General features: G+C 40.6%; 1 protein-coding gene across 2 annotated transcripts in view; it reads right to left on the bottom strand.

Annotated features, from left to right (window-relative positions):
- Positions 1–11,063: 11,063 nt before the first annotated feature.
- Positions 11,064–27,212, bottom strand: part of LOC134803719 (fatty acyl-CoA reductase wat-like) — a 41,027-nt gene continuing 24,878 nt past the window's right edge. For both annotated transcript variants that reach the window (XM_063776527.1, XM_063776528.1), the window contains exons 3-14: positions 26,821–26,951; positions 23,772–23,894; positions 22,811–22,936; positions 21,198–21,343; positions 19,859–19,968; positions 18,380–18,457; positions 17,702–17,822; positions 17,190–17,315; positions 16,719–16,838; positions 13,446–13,575; positions 11,669–11,796; positions 11,064–11,183 (exon numbers count right to left, since the gene is read on the bottom strand). In XM_063776527.1, the coding sequence (XP_063632597.1) occupies positions 11,096–11,183; positions 11,669–11,796; positions 13,446–13,575; positions 16,719–16,838; positions 17,190–17,315; positions 17,702–17,822; positions 18,380–18,457; positions 19,859–19,968; positions 21,198–21,343; positions 22,811–22,936; positions 23,772–23,894; positions 26,821–26,951 (1,427 nt within the window). In that variant the 3' untranslated portion in view covers positions 11,064–11,095. The remainder of the gene's footprint in view (positions 11,184–11,668; positions 11,797–13,445; positions 13,576–16,718; positions 16,839–17,189; positions 17,316–17,701; positions 17,823–18,379; positions 18,458–19,858; positions 19,969–21,197; positions 21,344–22,810; positions 22,937–23,771; positions 23,895–26,820; positions 26,952–27,212) is intronic.

Genomic DNA, 27,212 nt, shown 5'->3' with positions numbered 1-27,212 from the left:
CATACACATATCGTTAGTACTGTTCTACTTGTTCAAAATGGCGGCTAAGTTTATACTTTAATAACTGTATTAGACACAGCATAGTCATTAGAGATGCACCGGATATTCGGTTACTATCCGGTATCCGGCCATTATTTTAACATCCGGCCGGATACCGGATAGTGGCCTACTATCCGGCCGGATACCGGATAGGAACAACGCTTGATTTCGGAGTAAACAAAATTGAAATAAGAAACAGTCACCGTCATAATCGTACTCGTTTATTATTTTATAACAATTTAAACATTCCACTCACTTGCACGCGCACTCATTTCAAACCTAGAAAGATCACTAGGAAACAGGTCAAAACCTGCACAATGCGCACCTGATAAACCGAAACGTAGGTATAGTTCCGCCGGCCGAATATTCGGCGGCCGGATACTGAATATTCGGCCGAGGGTTAGGCTGAATATCCGGTATCCGGCCAATCAACTATCCGTTGCATCTCTAGTATCAATTTTTAATTTGAACCTTATTCTATAAGTAAATTGGAACGAATATCGTTTGTTTTAAAAATCAATGAATTTAAAGAAATGCTACTTTATTTGGTTCACGGAAGGTTCAAATTAGATTGCAACTAATATGTACATTCTAATGTACAATTAGTCTCAGGAGGTTAGAGTCTACTTTCTGAAATTGTTGACTTTTGTGTAGCCAGCATCAGAAGTTGCTAAGCGGGCGAGGTGTTCAAAATGATCTTGACGCGACTTTATTGTTAAGAGAACAAGAGCGTGTCAAGGTAATTTTGAACACCTCGCCCGCTTAGCAACTTCTGCTGCTGACTGAACCCCATTTTCATATTTTTACAGAAAATACAAATGATAACATTAAAATCTTGTGTGTGACCCAGACGGACTGCAATCCAACTGCAACTGGTAAATACATACAAATGACGACCGGTCTGGCCTAGTGGTTAGTGACCCTGCCTGTGAAGCCGATGGTCCTGGGTTCGAATCCCGGTATGGGCATATATTTGTGTGATGAGCGCAGATATTTGCTCCCGACTCATGGGTGTTTTCTATGTATACAAGTGTATTTATTTATATAAGTATAATATCGTCGCCTAGCACCCATAGTACGAGTTTTGCTAAGTTTGATCTGTGTAAGATTTCCCCTAATATGTATGTATGTATGTATGTAAATTGCAGTCGGGTTGCTGTCCGTCTGTATCGGAACTTAGTCCCTAAAGTATAGGAATGTAATAATATTATTATTATTATTTTAGAATCTTAAATGCAATAAGAATCGCTATATTATTAAGAATAACGAAACATCACAATTGGTAGCTAATTTAAATTTAATAATAAACTCATTATCGTAAAAAAAATATACCAAATGCAAATAAATATTCTAACCGGCCGAGGTGGTCAAAATAATCCTAGCAGACCTTTCTTAAGAGAAAAACCGTGTGGAGATCTTTTTGGACACCTCGTCTGTTTCCTTAAATCGTTTTTAAAAGTGGCATCTGCAATTTGATCACTGACAATTACAGTGTCATAAGTGGGTTGTCATTTTGACAAATGTCAAATGCCGTTTTAAGTGTCTTATGTGTGCACATATACACCAATAACTGTGCCATTTACAGAGAAATTAATATACAAATTATTAAAATATCTGCTTTCTATTCTATGGCAAAAACTAGAGAATAATTCTTAAGCTTTTATGAAAAAAGAAAATGGATTTTTTTACTACTAGCAAAGTGCAGGGTGGGCCAAAAGTTTTTGCACTTTTGAAACATTGACAGAAATAGAACTATACAAGATTTTGTTAAAAAAAAATACAACGTAATTTTTTTAAATATTAGTAACATTAAATTGTTGTTAGGCTGAAAAAAATCATAAGAGAATAACATTTATAGCATTACTTTTATGAAAAGTGCAAAAATTTACTGCCCAACCTATATAAGAATCAGTGGTAAAAAAAATACATAAACCAAAATTTCTATACGATTTGTACTTTGTTTTGTATTGCACCATATACAATTCTAGATGTAATAATGGTTGTGTAATTTTTATTGAACAGTGATCACAAATTTATGAAATTAATAAATTTAAACTTCAGTTATAAATCTTCATATTTGAAAACACTAAATACATATTTAGTTATAAACCTTGTTAGGACTTTAAGGTGTTCACAAAATACAGATGTATACTCTGTATCGTTAGGTATTTAAAAAAGTAAACAAACAATTTGTAAATTTTCGGGTAGTTATAACATTTATTGGTTAACCAACCAAATACAAGACCGCCTGGATCAGTCACTGAACGACCTGACTTTAACCTACATTATTTGATCATGTAATGTTTTCATCTACCCTCAACTGGGTTAAGGAGCCATTTGAGAGTAGATTTTGTTTACTTTTATTTAAATACCTAAAGATACAGAGTATATAGTGCATAATTATTATCCATCGTATTTTCACGGAAACGTACGAACGTGTCTTGCTATTTCAGTCATTCACGGCACAAAAAGTACTGAGGTTGACTGAAGTAGCATGACAAATACGAACGTTTCCGAGAAAATACGATGGAAAACAATTACGCACTACATTTGTAACTGACTATTACATCAATTACTGACAACTCAATGCTGTCAGCTGACAATCGGGGGTATGGTATTTCTGCAATGTTCTGCCGCCAGAGTGCAGCACTAGCACCCATCATTAACCATAGAGTAACTTATACATACTGTGCCTTAAACTGTTTTTTGACACCTTTTCAAAGATAATAAAATATGACATTGATGCATCAAGGCGGTTTGTTAACAAGGGTCTACCGGGAAACGCGAAAATCAAAATTTAGTTATCTGCATCAGTGCCTCTTTATCGCTCGAATATTCAAGAGTGATAGATAACGAAATTTTCTTGTTTCGCGGTAGACCCTCAGGTTGTGATGGATAGTGGTAGTGGCGCCCCCTACGCAGAGTTTCGCGTAATATTCCCTATTGTCATTTGACACCATGATTTGACACCATTTGGTTTCGTTTTTGTACTATTAAGTCTAATTGACTTGCCTACAGCACTTGACATACATGTAGTATACACGCATTTATATACAAGCTTATAGTAGATACTTCGTTTTAAAATAATTTAAAAGCCAGCTTTAAAATTTATTTCCATTTAGCACGACGGATAATAGTTATTTGTACAACAAGAGATCAAAGTTTGATATTTCTTCGAGTGCTTATTTTGAGTCCCGTGCAAGCGAAAGATTCTATAATAGATTCACGAGCGTAGCGAGAGGATTTAGAATCTTGAGCGTAGTAAGGGATTCAAAAGCGCACGAGATGTAAATAACTTTGATCTCGTGTAGTACACAAAATTTTTCACCCTAAGCAGTGAGAACATACCTAGAGGGACAGAGATAATAGAACCCAAGTATATCGAACTTGTATTAGACCCCGCATGTTGAAATGACTATAAAGGTCACTTGAATGTCATTTTGTCTCACTCAGTGAGCAAAATCGCATTTTGCTCACTGAGTGAGACACAATCAGTGATCAAAATGCGATTTTGCTCACTGAGTGAGACAAAATGACTCAGTGAGCAAAATCGCATTTTGCTCACTGTTTTTAAGAAGCAAAGTACCCTTGTTCTTGCTGCTGAGGCGAAAAATGATTTTTACTTATAGCACTACTATAGTATAAAAAGAATTTTAGGCAAGAATACGATGTACTAGGAATAATTAATAATTCTAAAGAAGAATATTCACTTAAATTATTAATTATACTTCTAGATTTAGTATAAGTAATAAGTGAATAGTAGTTTTTGTACAACGGAGTGAAATATTCAATTATTGTTCAGTAAGAGAGTATGTGATTTTTGTACTACCAAAATTATTTTAGTAAAGTGTATTTAGTATTTTTTGCCACTAATATTTTGCGTACGCACTGTGGCTAAAAAATAACTGCATTCACATTGCCAGGGAGGTTTTGGGATTATACTGAGCAACTTTTACTATGGGACCAACCCCGAAACCGCGAAAAAGTAAAAGTAAATGGATCAGCAAAATTTTTCTTTTGCGATTTCGGGGTTGGTCCCATAGTAAAAGTTGCTCAGTATAATCCCAAAACCTCCCTGGCAACGGGAATGCAGTTATTTTTTACCCACCCTGTAGGTAATTATCTTATAGATATGAAATATGTACCGATTCTTCCAAAATACCATTCCTGTTTTGATTTATAAAATGAATTCAAACATTGTTCTTTTTATATTGTATATTTCGTAATTTGTGACGTCCCACGGGTAAAGGTACCTTATGGCGGTTGGCGCTTACGCTATTATTAACGCCGCTCCAATATTATTGCGGCGCTATGCGACGTAAGCGCCGGCCGCCATAACGTACCTTTTGCCGTGCAACGTCACATTTTGTTATTTAAGATGAGGGAGATTCTCGATTTTGTATTATTTTTATAAAAGATGTAACTAAACGCTTTAGATTTACATAATTTCGACTGTATTTTGATTATTGATTCCATCCAATTGAAAGACTTTTTATGGCAAATAGAGAAAAATATGTCTTTATACACTGTCCCTTAAAACCACATTATTAAATTAACTGAAATATACTCTGTATCTTTAGGTATTTAAATAAAAGGAAACAAATAATTTGTAAATTTTCGGGTAGTTATAACATTTATTGGTTAACCAACCAAATACAAAACCGCCTGGATCTGACACTGTCAACCTACATCATTTGATCATGTAATGTTTTCATCTACCCTCAACTAGCTTAAGGAGCCATTTGAGGGTAGATTTTGTTTACTTTTATTTAAATACCAAAAGATACAGAGTATAGGCTTTGTGAGCTGTAGACCTCGCGAGCATAACTTAAAACTGAATAAATGTATGGGTCCGCCGTTTTTAATATTTTCCAGATACTTGATCGACAAAAAAGTCGTATTTAATATAATAATAGAATCTGGTCACAAAATTTCACGAGAATCGGTTGAAAATTGAAACGAGCTGAAACGGAGACCTCCGCTCACGCTCGGTCAAATAAAAGAAATAAGATGATTTTTCTCTATTTGTCAAATGTTAGTTTTAGTTTTTTATGACGTTTTAAGACTTTTGTAAGTATTTCGGTAACATTAATGAATCTCTATAGTCTGGTATTATTAAGATTATACCTATCTTGCATAGTTTTGACAACTTGTGGAGTCTCATATGCACATAGATTTTTCTACGCTTCTTCCGAGTGATTACGCTTTATATATAGTCTGACAAAAACAGTAGTAGTAATTAAAAAGTGGCGTACCTTTCAAATCAATCTAAGAAAACGGGACGACACTACAATATTGCTACTTTTTAATTTCTACTGTTTTTCGTCAGGCTCTAGCAATTATTTTTTTCATATTGTATTAAGTGAATATATGTTTGTAGCGGTTTCTCACAATTTTGTAACTTTTTTGTAACTAATTTATTATTTATCTGTGTATTTTGTATCGATTCTAAATGTATTTTCAGCCTTGTATGTTTAGTGCAAATTTTTGTTTTTTAATAAAAAATGTATGACAATATCGTGTTTTATTTTCACTTGTGTTTAATTTCGATGACATTTAATCTTTTGAACGCCAAACGGCGCATCCATTGGCCGTGCCACTGACGCCACGGGGGTAAAATTTAGTTGTGTGAATAAATAATGCCAACCTAAAAGTGGGGTTTTTTCAGTAATTTTCATCAAAAAACGATCGACGTCAAATGCCGTCTTCGTCACGATTTTGCGTTGACGTCAATTGCCGTCTGTGGCGTTCAAAAGGTTAAATTATTTTCTACTAGCTTCTACCCGCGATTTCGTCTGCGTGGGATGATGATTGATAAAATAAAAGGGTCAAACAGATCACTGTGTTATGTCTTTCCTGTAGACATACACAAGAGTTAAGGGCTATAAAGGTTAATTTTCTTATTTAACCCTTATCTACGTGAAAAGGTCCTCCTTTTATTTAGAGAACTATGATAAAATCATTACTTACATGCCCACAAGCTGTTAACTATTGCCCACAGGAGAGAAAACTAGGTAGTGTGTTCGCACGAACTGTACATTTTTCTCTCCTGTGGGCAATAGTTAACAGCTTGTGGGCATGTAAGTAATGATTTTATCATAGTTCTCTAAATAAAAGGAGGACCTTTTCACGTGGATAAGGGAATAACAAAATAAGAAAATACATATGTATGTTAAATAAGAAAATTAACCTTTATAGCCCTTGTGTATGTCTACAGGAAAGACATAACACAGTGATCTGTTTGACCCAAAAACTATCCTATGTCCTTCCTCGGGCCTCAACCATTTCAACTAGAGATTCACCGGATATTCAGTTACTAACCGCCCAGATACCGGATAGTAACTGCTTGATTTCGGAGTAAACAAATCGGATTTAAGAAACAATCGTAAACGTTTATAATGGGGTTGGCCGGTGGAAGTTTTTAGCAGATGGCGCCATCATAGCTTGCCCTGTCAATCCCTAGAATTGTGTCAAATTTTTGTTTTTTTAATACCCTGGATGCCAGCCCTTTAAGCCAAATCTCATAGAAAAAGGGGCAAGCTATGATGGCCCCATCTATGCAAACCTTTGACAGTTGCCAACCCCATTTAAACATTCCACTCGTCACTTGCACGCGCACTCATTTCGAACCTAGAAATGAGTCCGCGCGAACGTTCACTACGAAGGTCAAAACTTGCAAAATGCGCACCCGAAAAACCGAAATGTAAGTAGGTATACGCCGACTGAATGTTCGGCCGACGGTCAGGCCGAATATCCGGTATCCGGCCAAATCCGTTGCATCTCTATTTTCGACGTCTCTCTCTCTCTCTCCTCAGCATTATTATTCCCATCTGATTGTGGGGTCTGCTTTTCTGGTCTTTTCTCTCCACTTCGCGCGATCGGACGTGTCGTCTACTGAAACGTCGCAGGCCCTCATGTCTTTTGCTATGGTGTCTGCCCATCTCATCTTCGGTCTTCCTCTTCCTCTGGAGCCGACAATGTTCAGATCCATAGCAACATTCCCGATGTAATCAGGAGGTCTTCTTTTTACGTGCCCAAACCATCTCAGTCGGCTCTCTTGTAGCTTATCGGCGATATCACGTACTCCGAGGCTACCGCGAACGTACTCGTTGCGTATCTTATCGAGCCTCGTTACCCCGCACATCCACCGGAGCAACTTTCATTTCGGCGACTTGGACAAACGGACATGGCTCTGCGTCATAGCCCATGTTTCACTCCCATAGGTCAGAACCGGTCTTATTATGCTCTTATAGACTAGGCCCTTAAGCTTCACGGGCATCCTCCGATCACAGGTAACGCCAGTGACTTCCCGCCACTTCAGCCAGGCAGCGGCGATCCGGTGCTGCAAGTTTCCCTCCAAATTTCTCTCTAATCTCTATTTTCGACGTCGTCAATGGGAAAGGCCGTTCGGCTCAGCATTGTTCCGAGTAATTATTAGGGTTGACGTGAACTTGACGTCCCTTTGCGTGCACGAGCACAGATAAGATAATGACTTGAATTTTGACAACCCTAAATAGCCGAAAGGCCATAAGTTAGAAAGGGATATCATGATTCGACCCTGAATCGCTGCCAAACTTCGGTTTTGTAGGAAGTATCCTTTCTGTACGGTAGTATTACTATTCTGTGACGCCGTGTCAAACACAAAAGCTGTCACTCGGACGCCACGTCACCAGCCAACCAGTGTCAAAACTGAAATTGAACCTTATGCATACGCTCGTAGGTCTATGTTCGTCTGTGACGGATTAATAAGTCTTTGGCGTGGACCTGCTGTTCGGATATATCGGTCGTTGACGTCGAAAAGGTTAAACCAGGCGTGGCTCACTCCGCGATTTCGTCGCTTTGCTACAGGTAGCTAAAAGTACATCCGTTCCGCCCCAATTTTGGGGTTTGTCATAAGGGGTTATTCCCACTAGTTACCACCAAGTTTTTACCAGTGGTAACTGTGGTGGGAATTTTTTTCCCACCTTTTACCACTGGTAACTACTGGGAATAAAAATTCCCAGTAGTTACAACCAAAACTTTGTTAGAATTAAATACTAATAAAAACAGTAGGTATGAATAGTATGAATAGAGTTATTTTGAATTGCCTAATAAAATCACTTGAAAAATCATCTAAATGGATTATAAAATTTATCCTTAAGTACATATATCATAGTTTTTGTACTAGTACCGGTTAAACTATTTCAATATTTTTGGTCACTTTTAAGTGAGTTTACTAAAACACTAATCGACTTATAATTATTTATTAAATTACTCTATATATTTGTACTACACTATTTATAGTGTTTTTATACTTTTTATTAGTATTTAACTCTAACAAAATTTTGGTGGTAACTACTGGGAATAAAAATTCCCAGTAGTTACCACTAAACCGAGTTGGTGGTGGTGGTGGTGGTGGTGGTTGGTGGGAATTTTTATTCCCAGTAGTTACCAGTGGTAAAAGGTGGGAAAAAAATTCCCAGTAGTTACCACTGGTAACAACTTGGTGGTAACTAGTGGGAATAACCCAAGCCGCGCGTGGCGCTGTCGCCACCTAGCGGCCATATCTGTCCTGTTCGTAACAGACGCGTTTTGTTAGAGAGTGAGTCTTCTGTACCTAGTACTATTATTTATTCTGTGGTTAAACTATCTCCATCTAAATCGGTCCAGCGGGTATACAAAAAAGACGTTTTGGTATTAACATGTTTATTTATATTTTTAACCCTTTATATGTATATTGTAATTGTAACTTAATGAAATACTGTAGTTTATAAAATAATAAAAATAAAAATATATTGTCTCTTAACTATATTTACAAAATCATACTTTATATCAACTGCTATAAAGCTTAAAATCGCTTGACTTAATCACAATAATAGCTTAGTATATTATTTAACAAAATTAGGTACATAAAAATAACTAACACACTTATATATAACTTTTTAGAATAATCTATACAATTTTCATAAAAAAATAGTTAAAAATTTTAAATTATGTATCATACAAATATGTGACGTTCCACGACAAAAGGTACCTTATGGCGGCTGGCGCTTACGTCGCATAGCACCGCAATAATATTGGAGCGGCGTTAAAATAATAGCGTAAGCGCCAACCGCCATAAGGTACCTTTACCCGTAGGACGTCACAATTGTCTCTGTACATGTTGCAATATTTTCTTTATTTTCTATAGAGTTACCTATTAATAGAAAAAGAATAAAGTTCGAGAAAAAATGTACCCGTATTTGACAGCTGAAGTATGGGGAAAACCTTAGTTTTTACTTTTTAGGGTTCCGTACCCAAAGGATAAAACCGGGACCCTATTACTAAGACTCCACTTTCCGTCCGTCCGTCCGTCTGTCTGTCACCAGGCTGTATCTCATGAACCGTGATAGCTAGACAGTTGAAACTTTCACAGATGATGTATTACTGTTGCCGCTATAACAACAAATACTAAAAAGTACGGAACCCTCGGTGGGCGAGTCCGACTCGCCTATTTTTCTTTACTTTCGGCTGTCAATCTCGGGGCCACAATGTTTTCTTACACTTTACATCTCCACTAAGGTAAGGACGCTAAGCATGAGGAATTTTGTACATTGACCCGTCTGTTCCTATCTCTATCGCACGCGTATAATTATATAGCTGTCCCGCTCGTACTGTGGTATTGACCACTGGCGCGAGACAGCAATATAAATTATATGCGTGCGAGATAGGAACAGGCGGGTCAAATTATTCGTACTTAGGGCCACCCCACACTAGCGTCTCCCGAGCGTCAGCGTCTAGTCAACTCTATGGCTGCTACTCGACTAGGGAATGCAATAACCGGCCGAACTTCATAACCGGTTTCGGTTACGGTTATGCCCGAAAAATAACCGAATAACGGTTACGGTTATTTTCAACAAAAAATGATGAATTTACAATAAAGTAATTAAAAAAATACGAAAAGAAAGGTAAAGTATTAGGGAATGTGAGTATAAGTCTTCGTTTTTTAATAAAACACTAGGGCGTGATAAAATATTCAATAAAAATATTTCATAATAAGAGAAGTAAATTTGTTATATTTTCATTATTAAAGTACACGAATGACAATAAATATAGTCACAGCCAAAAAAGGCAGGATTTTGCAGTCATTAGATGATAAAAACACAGAATTGAAGTCATAAATAAATAACCGTAACCGGTTATACGAGTTTCGAATATTCGGTTATGAAATTTTGTCATAATATTCGGTTCATCATCATCATCATTTCAGCCTATATACGTCCCACTGCTGAGCACAGGCCTCCTCTCATGCGCGAGAGGGCTTGGGCTATATAGTCCCCACGCTAGCCCACTGCGGATTGGGGACTTCACATACACCTTTGAATTTCTTCGCAGATGTATGCAGGTTTCCTCACGATGTTTTCCTTCACCGAAAAGCTAGTGGTAAATATCAAATGATATTTCGTACATAAGTTCCGAAAAACTCATTGGTACGAGCCAGGATTTGAACCCCCGACCTCCGGATTGAAAGTCAGACGTCATATCCACTCGGCCACCACTGCTTTTTTCCGGTTGCGGTTATAACCGATTATTTCGGTTACGGTTATAACCGATTTGCATTCCCTATGCTCGACGTTACTGCACAACGACGCTATTTTCCATAGCGCTCACTAAACGCCTACGCTCAAAAGACGCTAGTCCCTAGTGGCCCATGCTATGGTTTCCTAGGATAGCGGTGCCGTTATATAGCGGCCGTCTCCATACAAATACTACGACATCCATATTTAGCCGTATTATTTAGTATGGAGACGACCGCTATCCTAGGAAAACCGAGCTTAAGGCCCCGTTCGCACGGCAGCTTTTTCAACGCGCGTTAAAAAAGCGTTTGAATGACACAAATGGATAACCATGTATGTATTCAGACGACAGCGGTGGCGCTTTTTATCAAACGTTGTTGGATTTTCGACTTTAACCCTTGGTCGTTAAATCGAATTTAGAGTGCAGACAGATTCAAGCGCTTTTTTAACGAGCGTTGAAAAATCTCCCGTGCGAATGGGGGCTTAGCGTCCTTAATTTGAAAAGCAATAACTCTTTGGTTCTAAAATAGTGTAGTTAATATGGACCATAGAGCGTATAGGGCTAAAGCGGAGAAGATTAGCCTTACTAACTGGTGTAGGTAGTAAAGTCTGAAACAAAAAAAAAAACAGTATTACAATTAGAGATGCGATTCGGCATAGTGGCCGAATAATCGGTATTCGGCCTAATGTTGCCTACTATTCGGCCCAATACCGAATATCCGTTGCACCCTGGTTCCTACTTAGAAAGAAAAATTAGAGATGCCCCGAATAGTGGTTTTGGCCGAATACCGAATATTCGGTCTATCTCTCGGCCGAAGCGCCGAATATTCGGCATGACATGCGAACGTTTTGAATTTTTCAATGAACTCAAAACAAAAACGGCCGTTTTAACTTTGGACGCATAGATCGACGAATCCAGCAACATAAAATCTAGTCTGATGTATTCAAAAGATACTTACCTAAATACAAAATACAGTACAGAACGTAGTGGCCCCCTTTTTTTAAATATCTTTCGTTAAATTTAAATAATCACGATTATTTAGCTGTGGCGCTAGTGTGCACGTTGATGGACTCTCAAACTGATTAAAAAATACCTTCTCCACTTGATCCTCGCTTGCGGCAGCGTGTCGTCGCTCTCCTTGAACATGTATCGCCTGATTCCGATGAGGTACTGCTGGAAATACAGCTCCCAGCTCACTTCGGACATACTGAACGGGAATATCTGGAAAGATCAAATGATCGTTATTTTCACATCACCTATTCGATAAGGGCTTTTTCTTCCCCGCTAGGAGGGATCAAAGTGGCACTTTCCTTCCCTGCTAGGAGGGATCGAAGTTGTACTTTTCTGTTCTAGGACACGACTTTTTCTTTCTTTCATACTATTTTTTTTGGTCAAATAATACATATTTTGGAACATAACAATTTCCTCATAGTTGATGTGAAAAGCAGTATAGGTAATATGTCACACGGTATCAAAATTAGTTCGTCTTGGGCGACACTTGTATCCCTCTACTTTATTCTACTTTAGAATCCATCGCTTCATTCAGGATTCAATGTACGCCCTTGACGGAAGTATATCATTTTGATCCCTTGTAACACAAACTACTATTGTTTTACAAGGGGGCAAAGTAGTTGTTTAACCGCTCGTGCTAATATTGATATCCGAGCAAGCGAAAGATTAATACAAAATTGAAAAATAGAAGCTTAAGTTGCAAGGATTTAAAAAAAATGTGTAACCCCCCCTCCTCGTTGTCACATTTGGCAAATCCCCCCCCTGGTGTGACGTCACATATTTGGCAATATTGTTTTTAAAGAAATTGGCAATTCGAATTAGTTATCATTTAGGTATTTTAATACAAAATATTTTTGATAACAACAATATTAAACATTTTATAACACAAAACCGATTAGCTATAAAAATTACATGAACGAAAACGGGTGTCATTGCAATTACTCAAAAACTATCTATGTAAGTACAGCGAACAAAAAATCATAGAGTTAGACCAAGAAAAGTCTGCAGCGATTTTGATAGCCCATGCAGAGCAAGTGTTATTTATACGTCATATGTTCATAGAAGTTTCACGTTTAAAATAAAACTTGCACTCAAGGCTCGCAACCAATTTATTTGAAAAACCCGAAATAGCCCAATATTTTTAATTATTTTATGCTCTTTACGTAGGACTGAATCATGTATTTAGGTAGCAATTTAGTATTATTAGATTGTCCCATTAAAAATGAAATAATAAACCAAAGAACGAAAAAGACTGAAATAATACCGGTATTTTTTGTATGAAAAAAAAACCGGTTCCGAGCCTTGCCTGCACTGCGTGGGCTATCAAAATCGCTGCAGACTTTTCTTGGTCTAACTCTAACTATATTCGGTCACAGATGAAAGTTTGTGACACCCCCTCCCCTTGTAACAAGATGTCACATTTCTTGAGCCCTCCCTCCCCTTAATAAACGTGTGACGTAATCAGTACCGTCTTTACCATAAGGGCACACGGGGCCCGTGCCCAGCGCCCCCATCCTCAGGGGGCCCCGAAGGACAGACAGTAACAGTATATTTGATTACTCATAATAAATAGAAGATCATAGTAGAAAAATGTTAGTTTAATTAGCTTTCTTTACTTTCCAAAAGGGCCCCTAATTCTTATGTGCCCCGGGGCCCCAGCATAAATAGTTAAAGACGGCCCAGCCGGCCTAGCCAAGGTTACAATCGCTATCGCTTCGAAAACGAAAAGCATCATGTCTCTCTATCACTCTTCCATATTAGTGTAACAGTGACAGTTGCGTTTCGATCGCTACGAAGCGTAAGCGATTGGCGTCTTGGCTACGCGGCCTGGACGTAATCAATGGAAGACATGTCTATACCTGTTTATCGTCGTCTGGCGTGCTGTCCCACATATTCCTTATATTCCGGTTGCAGAAATGTATCTCCCGCGTGCAGAAGTAGGAGAGAACAGAAGAGAACTTGTGGATCTTGCGGTACACCTTCAACATTCTGGAAGAAAAATAAGTTCGTTTATCTCGCACACCGAGGGTTCCGTACTTTTATCTTTCTCATGTAATTATTATTCAGCTAATATCATAGAGAAATATAGTAAGACAAGAATGCTCACTCCATACCTACATCAGTTTTGGTACCAAAAAGACTATTATTTTCATAGTCGACATCTAGCATCGAGTAGCGGAATTATCAGTTCTGCTACTTGACAATAGATGTAGCACCGACCGGAAAGTCTTATTTTGTTGAGCATTAGACTTTCCGGTCGATGCTACATCTATTGTCAAGTAGCAGAACTGATAATTCCGCTACTTGACGTTATGTCGACTACGAAATAACTCTTTGGTAAGAAAACTGATGTATGGAGTTACCATTCTTTCTTTACTTAGGTATATATATATATATATATATATATATATATATATATATATATATATATATATAGTATAGTATATAGTATATTACCAGAAAGAATAGATAGTATAGAGGGGTCCTGTCATTGTAAATTTTGTAGTCACTGTAAATTTACTGCCATCTATCGACACACGACTAAAACTCAAAATGAAAACGTATAAAGTTATCAAAAAATGTATATATATGGATAAATGATTTTATTATTTTTATATCATTTTGATCCATGTTCATTCACTGATATCTATGTGTTAAAGTTGTTAAATATGAAACGGTGTCGTCGCGCCATCTAGCCGAGGATAGGCTAAAGGTGTGTGCGGCATCTATTCGAGAATGACTTTTACTTGAATTCCGAGGCACGTTTTTTCCTTAGACTTTATTCGTCTTATACGAAGTTACATATGTCTTTGATATTACTCCATGGAAAAAACATAAAAGTATAGTATAAATGCGATATTTTAGTGACTCACTTTGGTTTCCTTCCCAGACCCACAGCCAACATATAGTTTGTATCTTTAGGTATTTAAATAAAACTAAACAAAATCTACCCTCAAATGGCTCCTTATGCCAGTTGAGGGTAGATGAAAACATTACATGATCAAATAAAGTAGGTTACTGTCAGTGTCGTTCAGTGACAGATCCAAGCGGTTTTGTATTTGGTTGGTTAACCAGTAAATGTTATAACTACCCGAAAATGTACAACTTATTTGTTTACTTCGATTTAAATACCTAAAGATACAAAGTATAGGATAACCCTATACTAGTAGGTATACAGGGTGTAATCGTTAAGTGTAGCCAGGCGATAATTCCGTAAATATAACAGATATCAGAAAACTTCAAATTGATATCGAAAGTGCGTTACCCAATGAGTTAAAATTACATTAATCACTTTTTTAAATAAAAGCAGAAATATCCCGAACATTAACTTCAAACCCTCCAATACATTTAGTACTTAGTACGATGACTCACCGCTAAAAGAACGTCGGTTTCGTAAGAGATAAAACTGCTCGAGATTCATTATTTGCGATAATAAACTGTAATAAAATAATAAAACTACCGTTTATGGAATAATAAATCTAATATTTATTTATGGGATATAAATGTATGGGAGGGTTTGAAATTAATGTTTGGAATATTTCTGCTTTTATTTAAAAAAAGTTATTAATGTAATTTTACTCATTGGGTAACGCACTTTCGATATCAATTTGAAGTTTTCTGATATCTGTTATATTTACGGAATTATCGCCTGGCTACACTTAACGATTACACCCTGTATACCTACTAGTATAGGGTTACCCTACTATATATATATAGTATAGAGTATAGGTAGGTACCTACGCAGTGCGTTGCAATGCGCGGCCGGAAGCGGTCGTGCCGTAGTGCACTGCACGAATTTTAAAATTCGCGAACCGCGCGGCAATAGCCGCTGCCTGCTTACCCGCTATGACTTCATCACAAGTCGTAGTCAACGAGTTGTTGGCATTTATTCAAAATGCCACCGTGACTTTGGATGAGACCAGCATCGTGCAGATCTGCAAGTCCAGCTTCCAGGAGGAGGACATATGTAGTGGCAAGGCGCTGCTCTACCAGACGCTCGGCAAAGCCGACGAAATGCCATCACGACGAAGAGATGGAGGCGTGAAGAGTCTACGGGACATCATCTCGGTGTTCAAGGGGACCGATTCATCAAACATGCCCTCTTTCGTGGCGAAGGACCTACATCGGCTACCTGTCGTCTCGTTGGACCATGTTGACGTTTCCAGGCTGCTAAAGGATATCATTTTCCTGAAGGACAGTCTGGCTGAAATGCAGGCTAAGTTGGAGGTATCGAATAATACCATCAGTGAACTACGTTCTGAATTAGCGTTAATACGAAGTGCTAGTTCGGAATGTAGGTCAGATAACTCTAGCATAGCCGTGTGTCACGTTGCGCGGAATGCGTCCATCGGCGGTTTCAAGTCCGCGAATTTGGATGCGTCGGCGATTGCTGAGCAGGCGACCGCCGACCCGCGCCCCGCCGCCCGCCCGTCTACGTCACCGGAGACGCGCACGTCACGCGAGAGTATGTTGACCCCACAACGTTCCTACGCTGCCACTGCCGCTAAGCCGCCTGCTGTGTCCAAGTCTAAGCAGCGGCCGAAGAAAGGGGTGCAGAGCCTTCGTGAACCTGTTCACAAGGATCGGTCACAGCTGACTCTAAAAGAGTCGGGATGCGACAGAGATGGCTTCAAAAAGGTGGAGAGGAGAAAGAAGTCAGCTCGTCCGAATCAGTGCGGTACCGCACCGACTGGACCTAACCATTTGCTGCGTCCTGCAACACCGACGACGCTGCTGTATGTGTCCCGATTACACTACCTTACGAAGGTCGAGGAGATCGTGAAGTATGTACGAGCCAAGTCCGGATTCATCCTGAGGGTCGTGAAGTTGGAATCTCGACACAGTGTGAATTTTAATTCTTTTGTGCTGAGCGTTCCGACTGAACATCTAGCGACCTTCACCAAGGAGGAGTTTTGGCCGAAGGGTGTCAAGTTCCGGCGGTTCCGCGGCCGGCTCCCTGACACTGCGGGGTTGCGAACTGCATCGCAGCCATAATTGTGTTTTTAGTTTTAAGATATATTTTGTAATAATATGTATGCTAGTTTTAAGGTATTTATCTATGGGCCAATAGTTGCCTGAAAATAAATGTTTTCATTTCATTTCATTCATTTCATTTCATAGTAGTGACTTACTTTGGTTGCCTTCCCAGACACACAGCCAACGCGTCGACCAGCACTGCTGGCAGCAGATGCAAGAAGATTATGTACAGCTGGTTCATTAACGCGGACCTGTGCAGCATCAGCGACACGTACCTGGAAATTAACATTAATAATTATGGATTTCTATTCTAACAGTCTAGAGCAGGGTCTCCAAACCCCGGCCCGCCGACACCCAAAGCGTCCGGCCCGCGGGAGCCAGGCTCCAGGGGTTCAGCCCTAACAGCAGCAACCAGATACACCAACGTCATCATCTCAGTCTCACCCACCGTTCAGTTCTCCACGGAGTTTTCAGTTTTATGTCATAATTGATGTTATTTTTACCACACGGCATTGGAGAAGGGGTTCTTGTCGATATGCTTGAGGTCATGCGTCATGAACTCGCCTCATGTACGTTCTCTACGCGGAGTTTTTATTTTTATGTTATAAATGATGTTATCGTCTTACCACACAGCATTTGAGAAGGGGTTCTTGTCTATATGCTTGAGGTTGTGCGTCATGAACTCGCCCCAAGTGATCCGGTTCTCCACGGAGCTGACATAGTTGAAGATTGGGGGCTCAGGGGGCGGTGACCTGGACAAGAATGAATGAATTATTAATTTATTAAAAAAAAATATTAGGTACTCTATTTGCTAAGTACACCACTGATGCTGCCCTCATTTTGTGGGCTTAGGTTAGTACCTATGACTCACAAGTTTAAATAGGGTATTTAGTCAAATCAGTTTCTTTTTTCGAACTGTCAAAACGATTTTGCTACTATGGAATTTATATGAAACACTAGCATGTGACGTCACAATCAAATAACCTACTCTTTATAGTTTTATACGGGTTTTAAAATAGAAATTTTATCTAAAAATAACTGCTGTCTACGTTTCTCTATGAATCGTCTGATGCTTTATTGTATGCATAGTGTAAAATAATTTATTTTAAATACGGTCAAATACCGTATTCATAGATACCTTTTGTAAGTTTTGTGTACGTTAGCAGCGGCCACCATCAGGCTGTTGACCGTCATGTCCACCGGCACGATGTCCGCTGTGACTTTCTCGTCGCATTGCAGGGTTCGGAGGATACCCGTTACTGAAACAAGATTGATGGGGCCTTAAGGATGACTCACGCTAGACCGGGCCGGGCCCGGGCCTAGGCGTCCGACACGACATGTTCTATGACGGCTGATCGGTGATACGTTGTGCTTTCCATAGAAAACGAAGCTCCGGGAAGGGTTCCGTACTTTTACGCAGAAAACGGCAAAAAAATCACGTTTGTTATATTCCGCCCCACTTAAATATTTATTTTATTTTGTTTTTAGTATTTGTTGTTACAGGGCAACAGAAATACATCATCTGTGAAAATTTCAACTGTCTAGTTATCACGGTTCATGATATAAAGCCTGGTGACAGAGAGACAGACGGACAGTGGAAGTCTTAGTAAAGGATGACTCACGTTAGACCGGACCGTGTCCGACCCGGAGCTTCCGGCGCATCGTTTTCTATGGAAAGCGTCACGTGATCACCTGTCATGTCATAGAAAAGTAAGCGCCGGAAGCTCCGGCCCGGTCTAACGTGAGTCATCCTTAATAGGGTTCCGTTTTTACCTTTTAGGTACGGAACCCTAAAAAGTAGTGATCTGATACTCACCAGTGCCGATGGCGACTCCCGTGGGCCCGTACATGTTGTCCAGCCAACATACTAGCGGCTCTTTCGCAGTTGATGTTACTGTAAAATATAAATATATGGTCTAAATAGGGTATTTCACTGTATTTAAAATAAATTATTTTACACTTTTGAAATAAGGCACCAGAAGAATAATAGAGAAACGTAGACAGCAGTTATTTTTAAACACAATTTTTATTTTAAACCCCGTATAAAACTATAAAGAGTAGGTAATTTGATTGTGACGTCACATGCTAGTGTTTCATATAAATTCCATAGTAGCAAAATCGTTTTGACAGTTCGAAAAAAGAAACTGATTTGACTAGTAGCACAGAATAAATAATAGTACAGTAAGTACAGAAGACTCACTCTCTAACAAAACCCGTCTGTTACGATCAGGACAGATATGGCCGCTAGGTGGCGACAGCGCCACGCGCGGCCTATGGCTAATAGCCACCAAAATTGGTGTGGAACGGATGTACTTTTAGCTACCTCATATCGCTCATCATCGTAGCGTTGCCACAACTCACTTAGGAAACCTGGAGTCTGATAGGCAACCAAATCCCAAGAATTGGCTCATTCGTTTTTTTTACGAAAATGACTGCTATCTTACTTAACCCTTTAAACACCACGCCTTTTATGTACAAAGCGCCATTGTAAAGCTTATCAGACTGCCCGAAGGTTGATATTACATTGTAGCAAAGCGATACTATTGCCTACGCCAATTCTGGGGATTAATTGCCAAGCGGACCCCGGGCCATGAGCCGTGGCAAAAAGCCTGGACAAAGCGAGGAAGGTAATGATAAATATACAGTAGATTGAACGGTAAAATATGCCTAACTTTGCTCCAAAATTCGTAATTGAATATATTTTTTAATTATTATACCGTGGTAGGTATATTGAATATATATGACGATTTAATAGACCATCACTTTAAAATGTCATTCTATGGAACTTGCTAACTATGTAAACAAACCGCCATATTGAAACTGTTAAAGAATGATAAATTTACTAGTGACTTTTGTTTACATAGTTAGCAAGTTCCATTAGAATGACACTTTACTATTAACATGTCCTAACATATAAATAAGGTTGTGATATATACTATAGCTTTCTTATATAAAGCGGTTGGAGCACTATTACCCAGTGGGGAGAAAAATACAGTAGGCACATTTTACGGCAATTTCAATACCTTTTTACATCCCTACCCATAAGAAAAGGATCACACTTTATTCCAACAAAATAGCATAGGCATAAAATTAATCATTCTACAAGGTAACAAAAATGGGGATCCGTATAAGGGCATATTCGGTATCGTGTTCTGATTAAGAAAATGTTGAAGAACGTTAATATTACGCAAAAAATGTTTGGTCTTAGCATGGTGGGTCCTAGACGACCAACACCATAGAAAAAAAATCGCTTCAAATTTATTTTTGTTACACCATGTATAACCCTGTTACTCACCTATCGCAGGCCTGAAGATTCCGAGAGGAAGATCTCCAGCGTTTTTCCTCAACTCCTTCTCTGCTAGTGCTTTGGTGAATGTGTAGGTATTCGGCCACGGACCTAGGATGCTGGAATGTTATGAGAATATGTTAATAAACATTGTTAAGACGAAAGGGAACCACTGCTTAAGCGACTACTAAAGAGGAGGTACTTACGTGGGCAGCATCTGGTTGATCTGTTCATCTGTCAGTTTGTCTATCACCGTCTCCAGGTCGAAGCTGGCTGCGCAGGGGTAGAACCTCTCCTGAACCGCTATCAGGTGGGAGTTGATAAAGAGGAGGAGGGAGGAGGAGAGGACTTACGTGGGTAGCATCTGGTTGATCTGCTCATCTGTCAGTTTGTCTATCACCGTCTCCAGGTGATCGCAGCTGGCTGCGCAGGGGTAGAACCTCTCTTGAACCGCTATCAGGTGGGAGTTGATAAAGAGGACGAGGGAGGAGGAGAGGACTTACGTGGGTAGCATCTTGTTGATCTGTTCATCGGTGAGTTTGTCTATCACCGTCTCCAGGTCGCAGCTGGCTATACAGCGGTAGAACCATTCCAGGTGGCAGTTGGTAAAGAGAATGTACTTACGTGGGTAGCATCTGGTTGATCTGTTCATCTGTCAGTTTGTATATCACCGTCTCCAGGTCACAGCTGGCTGCGCAAGGGTAGAACCTCTTCTGAACCGCTTCCAGGTGAGAATTGATAAAGAGGAGGAGGAGGGAGCAGGAGAGGACTTACTTGGGTAGCATCTGGTTGATCTGTTCATCTGTCAGTTTGTCTATCACCGTCTCCAGGTAATCGCAGCTGGCTGCGCAGGGGTAGAACCTCTCTTGAACCGCTATCAGGTGGGAGTTGATAAAGAGGACGAGGGAGGAGGAGAGGACTTACGTGGGTAGCATCTGGTTGATCTGTTCATCGGTGAGTTTGTCTATCACCGTCTCCAGGTCGCAGCTGGCTACACAGCGGTAGAACCATTCCAGGTGGCGGTTGGTAATGAGAATGTACTTACGTGGGTAGCATCTGGTTGATCTGTTCATCTGTCAGTTTGTATATCACCGTCTCCAGGTCACAGCTGGCTGCGCAAGGGTAGAACCTCTCCTGAACCGCTTCCAGGTAGGAATTGATAAAGAGGAGGAGGAGGGAGGAGGAGAGGACTTACTTGGGTAGCATCTGGTTGATCTGTTCATCTGTCAGTTTGTCTATCACCGTCTCCAGATGGTCGCAGCTGGCTGCGCAAGGGTAGAACCTCTCCTGAACCGCTTCCAGGTGGGAATTGATAAAGAGGAGGAGGAGGGAGGAGGAGAGGACTTACGTGGGTAGCATCTGGTTGATCTGGTCATCTGTCAGTTTGTCTATCACCGTCTCCAGATGGTCGCAGCTGGCTGCGCAAGGGTAGAACCTCTCCTGAACCGCTTCCAGGTGGGAGTTGGAGTATGCTGTTGAAACGTGCATGAAGACCTGGAAATTATGAAGAATTACAGTTATATAGTGCTATTGATTATTCATTTATTGTATACCTATATAGGTTGTCTGGAAGAGATCGCTTTTTAGCGAAAAGACTGTTGTTTAGGTAGCCTTTTCTTGAGTTGCTGTTACATTGTGTTTCCTGAGGTGTGCAATATCTAAAGGCCCCTGTAGACGGGCAATACTTTTACTGCAATATGTGGCCACAAGATTGCCGACCATATACCGGCTATACAAAACCGTTTAGGCGGGCCCGGTCATTTTCACTGTTGCATAAGGCCGAGAAATATGTATATATCTCGACAACATTTCTGCAACATGTATTGCTCATTGACAACAACACGAATGAACATAGCACCAATCTGTATCTACTCAAACCGCGGCAAACTTCACGTAACATTAGAAAGGGATGCACTTATGCCGTAACGCGAAACAGCAATAGAATGGCCGAGAAATATTGCAGGTATTTTCGAATGCGAAGCGATTCTTTTGGCAATATGGCCGGGAGCGTAAACATGAGTAACCACACTCAAAATATGTGGCAATATATCCGGGCCATACTAAAAATATTGCTAGTCTAGCTGGAAATGCTGGCTGATTCTGCGGGCCACACTGTTGCAGCCACACATTTTCGCGAATTTGTGGCCCGTCTAGAAGCCTCTTTAAGAGTATAATTTGTATTGTATTCTGTGGACCGTATGACTTATGTCATCGATTAATTTATAAAGAAAATTAAGCCATAGGTAAACTCACGCTCAAGTCCTTCATGTCTCTCGCGAGCCTCAGCAGATGTAGCGGCGCGCGAACATTCGTGGCGAGCGCCGCTCGGAGGTGCTCGCAACTTCACCGTGGCTTCATATAATATACTCACGCTCAAGTCCTTCATGTCTCTCGCGAGCCTCAGCAGATGTAGCGGCGCGCGAACATTCGTGGCGAGCGCCGCTCGGAGGTGCTCGCAACTTCACCGTGGCTTCATATAATATACTCACGCTCAAGTCCTTCATGTCTCTCGCGAGCCTCAGCAGATGTAGCGGCGCGCGAACATTCGTGGCGAGCGCCGCTCGGAGGTGCTCGCAACTTCACCGTGGCTTCATATAATATACTCACGCTCAAGTCCTTCATGTCTCTCGCGAGCCTCAGCAGATGTAGCGGCGCGCGAACATTCGTGGCGAGCGCCGCTCGGAGGTGCTCGCAACTTCACCGTGGCTTCATATAATATACTCACGCTCAAGTCCTTCATGTCTCTCGCGAGCCTCAGCAGATGTAGCGGCGCGCGAACATTCGTGGCGAGCGCCGCTCGGAGGTGCTCGCAACTTCACCGTGGCTTCATATAATATACTCACGCTCAAGTCCTTCATGTCTATCGCGAGCCTCAGCAGGTGTAGCGGCGCGCGAACATTCGTGGCGAGCGGCGCTCGGAGGTGCTCGCAACTTCACCGTGGCTTCATATTATATACTCACGCTCAAGTCCTTCATGTCTCTCGCGAGCCTCAGCAGATGTAGCGGCGCGCGAACATTCGTGGCGAGCGCCGCTCGGAGGTGCTCGTCGAACTTCACCGTGGCCGCCGAATGGAACACCACGTTTACCTGAAAGGGTAAGTAGGGTAAACCAAGCTAAGTTGGCAGCGATTTTGATAGCCTAGACCAGTGGTGAGCAAAGTACGGCCCGCGGGCCATCTCCGGCCCGCGAATGGATTTTATCCGGCCCGCCGCCGGTCCTATGAAATAATTAGTATATGTTTAGTATATGGCATTGGCCCACGACTATCGCAAATCAAAATACATTTTGGCTACAATTCTGGCCCTCCACTTAAATTTCCTAAACTTTCTGGCCCCCCATGAAAAAGTTTGCCCACCACTGGCCTAGACTGTGCTAGTGTTATTTAAACGTCATAATTCCGTAGATTGATGCCATTCTTCTAATTGATAGGCTGATAGCTCACCAAATGAAGACCAAACACTGCCAAATAGGGAAAAATGAGGGAAAACGATTCGTGTAGAGCAGCGGTCGGCAACAGGGGCCTGCGAGTCTCCCTCAGGGGGCTGTCAATAAATTACGTCATCGATTTTTGACGATTTTTGACCCCCCCCCTAAAATCATGCTTCGAATGACCCCGTTTCCTCCTACGTCATGCTACCATCATCCGATGTCCAGATCCCCCCCCCCCCTAATTTGAAATGACGTAATTTATGAATAGCCCCCTGGCTATTTTGTATGTACTATTGACAAATAACAATGTGAGTAAGCGTAATTTTTTGAGTTGACATCTTAATATTGCAATATGAATGTGGGTTGACACATTTTTGCGTATCAGCATCCTGGATGGTGTTTAGCAAAAACGTGTCAACCCACATTAATTTTGCAATAAAATGTCAACTCAAAAAAACACAATTTGTTGTGTGCTTTAAGCAAAAATCTTACCTTCTCCGTAAGTATTTGTCTGTCAGAGAGCGATAATCCGAGCCCCACCGCCTCGCAGTCTCCGGGTATCACCACCACTTTGTGTCGGAACTTCGGTACATCTTGTTTAAGCCTGTCAAATACCTGGGAACAAGAAAATTCTTCAATATTTCATCATCATCATCATCAGCCTACTCTCGTCCACTGCTGGACATAGGCCTCTCCTATTGCACGCCATTGAGCACGATTTGCGGCAACTCTGATCCAGCTCTTGCCAGCCGCCTTGCGAAGGTCATCGCTCCATCTAACGCTTCAATATTTTGCTTCTGAGTTATCGATGTTTATAACTAATGCTAACTCGGGGCACGAATGTATATGTATGCATTTGCTTATTGGAAATCCTGTATTACTGTAAACAGGTTCAATGTCAGACGGGGACAATTTTATGCCAATCTGATTGAATTGTCCGAACAAATCAGCCCGTGCGGTCGCAAACGTCAATGGTATCAGTTTGGTTGACTGTACCTTTTACCTAGAAGGAAAACCCACATTACCTTGACATATTTACTGACACTCAACCTTAAACATGACAAGAGCATGTCAAAGAAAACACTTTGTGTCTTGTGTCAACGTCGTCAAGGGCCCTAAGGTCAAATTGACACATATTTACTCTGTTGGAGTGCAGTAAACAAATATGGTTCAATGCCAGTGATGCAAAGATGCATATTAAAGTATAATAATATTGATGTTGTTCAAGTCGCTTTTAAATGTCACAAGGTAAATTTGTCCAATAGGATACTGTATTGAAAATAAATTATTTTCACCATGCATGAAATAAAGCACCAGAAGATTAATAGAAAAACGTAGATAACAGTTATATTAAGACACAATTTCTATTTTTAAACCCTTATTAAACTATAAAGAGTAGGTAATTTGATTGTGACGTCACGTGCTAGTGTTTCATATAAATTCCATAGTAGCAAAATCGTTTTGACAGTTCGAAAAAAGCAACTGATTTGACTAGTAGTCCAATACCCTATTGTTTATTTATTTTATTTTTGGTTTTCTAACATTAATAGGTACCCTACTGCCTCGCTAGGCTCAATATTAAATAATACTTTCAATGTGTCTAGGTTAGCGTTGTTCACGACTATTCCAAATTTCAAATCGATAGCTTAAGTACCTAGTTCTCAAGATATTTAGCAATGTGACAGACAGACAGACGGACGGACAAAGTTTTGAAGGTACCTACTCTGAAACACGATTTACCATGATGATAGTTAATTGTGGTAAACCTCACCTCAGATTAAAGGGCCTCAAGGTTATAGAAATAGACAGGCTGACATTTTCCAAATCTAGGTTTTCTTGTGGTTACAATTACAATTCTGATTAATGTAAAGCACTAAGTGGCCTAGCGATAAGAGCGTGCGACTTTCAATCTGGAGGTCGCGGGTTCAAACCCCGGCTCGTAAAGTCGGACCAAGAAAAGTCTGCAGCGGATTTGATAGCCCACGCAGTGCAAGTGTTATTTAAAACGTCAAACTTCTATGAAATTATGAAGTGTAAATAACATTTGCACTGCGTGGGCTATCAAATCCGCTGCAGACTTTTCTTGGTCCGACTCTACCAATGAGTTTTTCAGAACTTATGTACGAAATATCATTTGATATTTGCCAGTCGCTTTTCGGTGAAAGAAAACATCGTGAGGAAACCGGACTAATCCCAACAAGGGCTTGTTTCCCCTCTGGGTTGGAAGGTCAGATTGCAGTCGCTTTCGTAAAAAGTAGCGCCTAGACGCCCTACGCCAATTCTCGGGATTAGTTGCCAAGCAGACCCCAGGCTCCCAAAAGCCGGGATAACGCGAGGAAGATGATTAATAAATTTATAACTACTTAGTGGTAGTGGCTCTGTGAGCTGTAGACCTCGCGGGCATAGCTTAAAACTGAATAAATGTATTGCTCCGCCATTTTGAACAAAATCCAAAAAATAATTGACGGTTAAAAATCTATTTGATTATTGAACCTGCTCAGAAAATTTCACGATAATCGGTTGAGAGTTGCGACCTACGGATATGATGGTCGTTCTTGTCTACGTGACAGCGTGATAAAACGGTGTCCGTCGCTTTCTATCCCGCGAAGTTAAAAAGTGACAGTTATTTTATCTCGTGGCTAAAGCGATCCATAATACGCCTGTAGAGGAGAACATCCGGACATACGAAAACATTTTTGCCCAACTTGAAACGGAGACCATCATCGGTCAATAAATTTTAAGTATATTGACACGGAACGTTCGCGAATTTTCCACACTATTAGACACCTATTGATTGAGTATAAATGCAATGCGCCTTCTCACTGCATTCGTATGGCCACCACGTACAGTTGTGACATTCGAGCTGCAAGAATATATGAAATGTGTTGCAGGCCCATTCAAAACAAATGAGCAATCGCTCAAATGCGCGTTTACATTTAGGCCGTCTTTACGAAATTTGTAGCTTTAAGGCCCGTCCAGCCGGCACCTCCAGCTAACGCCAAATTTATTTGTGACCGTTGTGGGAAGCAGTGCAGAGCCCGCATCGGTTTGTTCAGTCACAAGAAAAGAGGCGACTCTCGGAATACACAGCAGCTGTAATAAACATCTGAAAACGATGTAAAGGCCAATGATGATGATGATAAGGCCCGTCCAGACGGGACAATTTTCTCCCTTTCTGATTAAAAATGCCTGATCAAATCAGAGTGTCTACCGCGAACCACGTTCGACGTGTTGCCTCCCTGTCACACATACGTACGAATTCGTTCGGGTTTGCGCTATATCTATTTTTGTATGGGATTTTGAACAGCGCGCCAAGACGTTTTGGAAACTCAAAATCCCATACAAAATGACACTTAACGCAAACGCGTACGTCACGTCACGCCATCGAATGATATTTACATTAGGGGCGAAAAGTCAGGAAATTAGCACGGAACAAAAAAAATGGCGGGCCGTGCAAAACTTGCGACGATAGAAGCCTAGAGATCTTGGAGAAGAATGGAGAAGCTTCTCCACAAGGAAGCCTGGAGAATGGAGAACTTACAGGATCGTCGAAAATCTCTTCTATCCTCGTGTAGATGTCCTTCCCCCGTTTCTGCCGCACCAGCAGATATATGTTCTCCACGCCAGGGCACGAGCGGAGAAGCTTCTCCATGAGCACCTTGCCGAGGAATCCTGGAGAAGAATGGAGAAGGTTAGTCAGACTGTAGGTATACGATTAATGTTCGTTTATTTTTTTATATCAGGCCCAGCGAAGCTGTAGGGTACCTAATGTCTGAAAACCAAAAATACGCTGAAATAAATGTTAATAGGTAGGTACAGTAACGACATATTTTGTTACAAAATAAACCGGTCAAGTGCGAGTCGGACTCGCGTTCCAAGGGTTCCGTACGTTACTCAATTTTTAACAATGTATTTTTTATGTGGAACGTGAAA

Source organism: Cydia splendana, chromosome 27 (assembly GCF_910591565.1).
Source record: "Cydia splendana chromosome 27, ilCydSple1.2, whole genome shotgun sequence".
Lineage (NCBI taxonomy): Eukaryota > Metazoa > Arthropoda > Insecta > Lepidoptera > Tortricidae > Cydia > Cydia splendana.
This window is presented reverse-complemented; position numbering and strand designations above follow the sequence as displayed.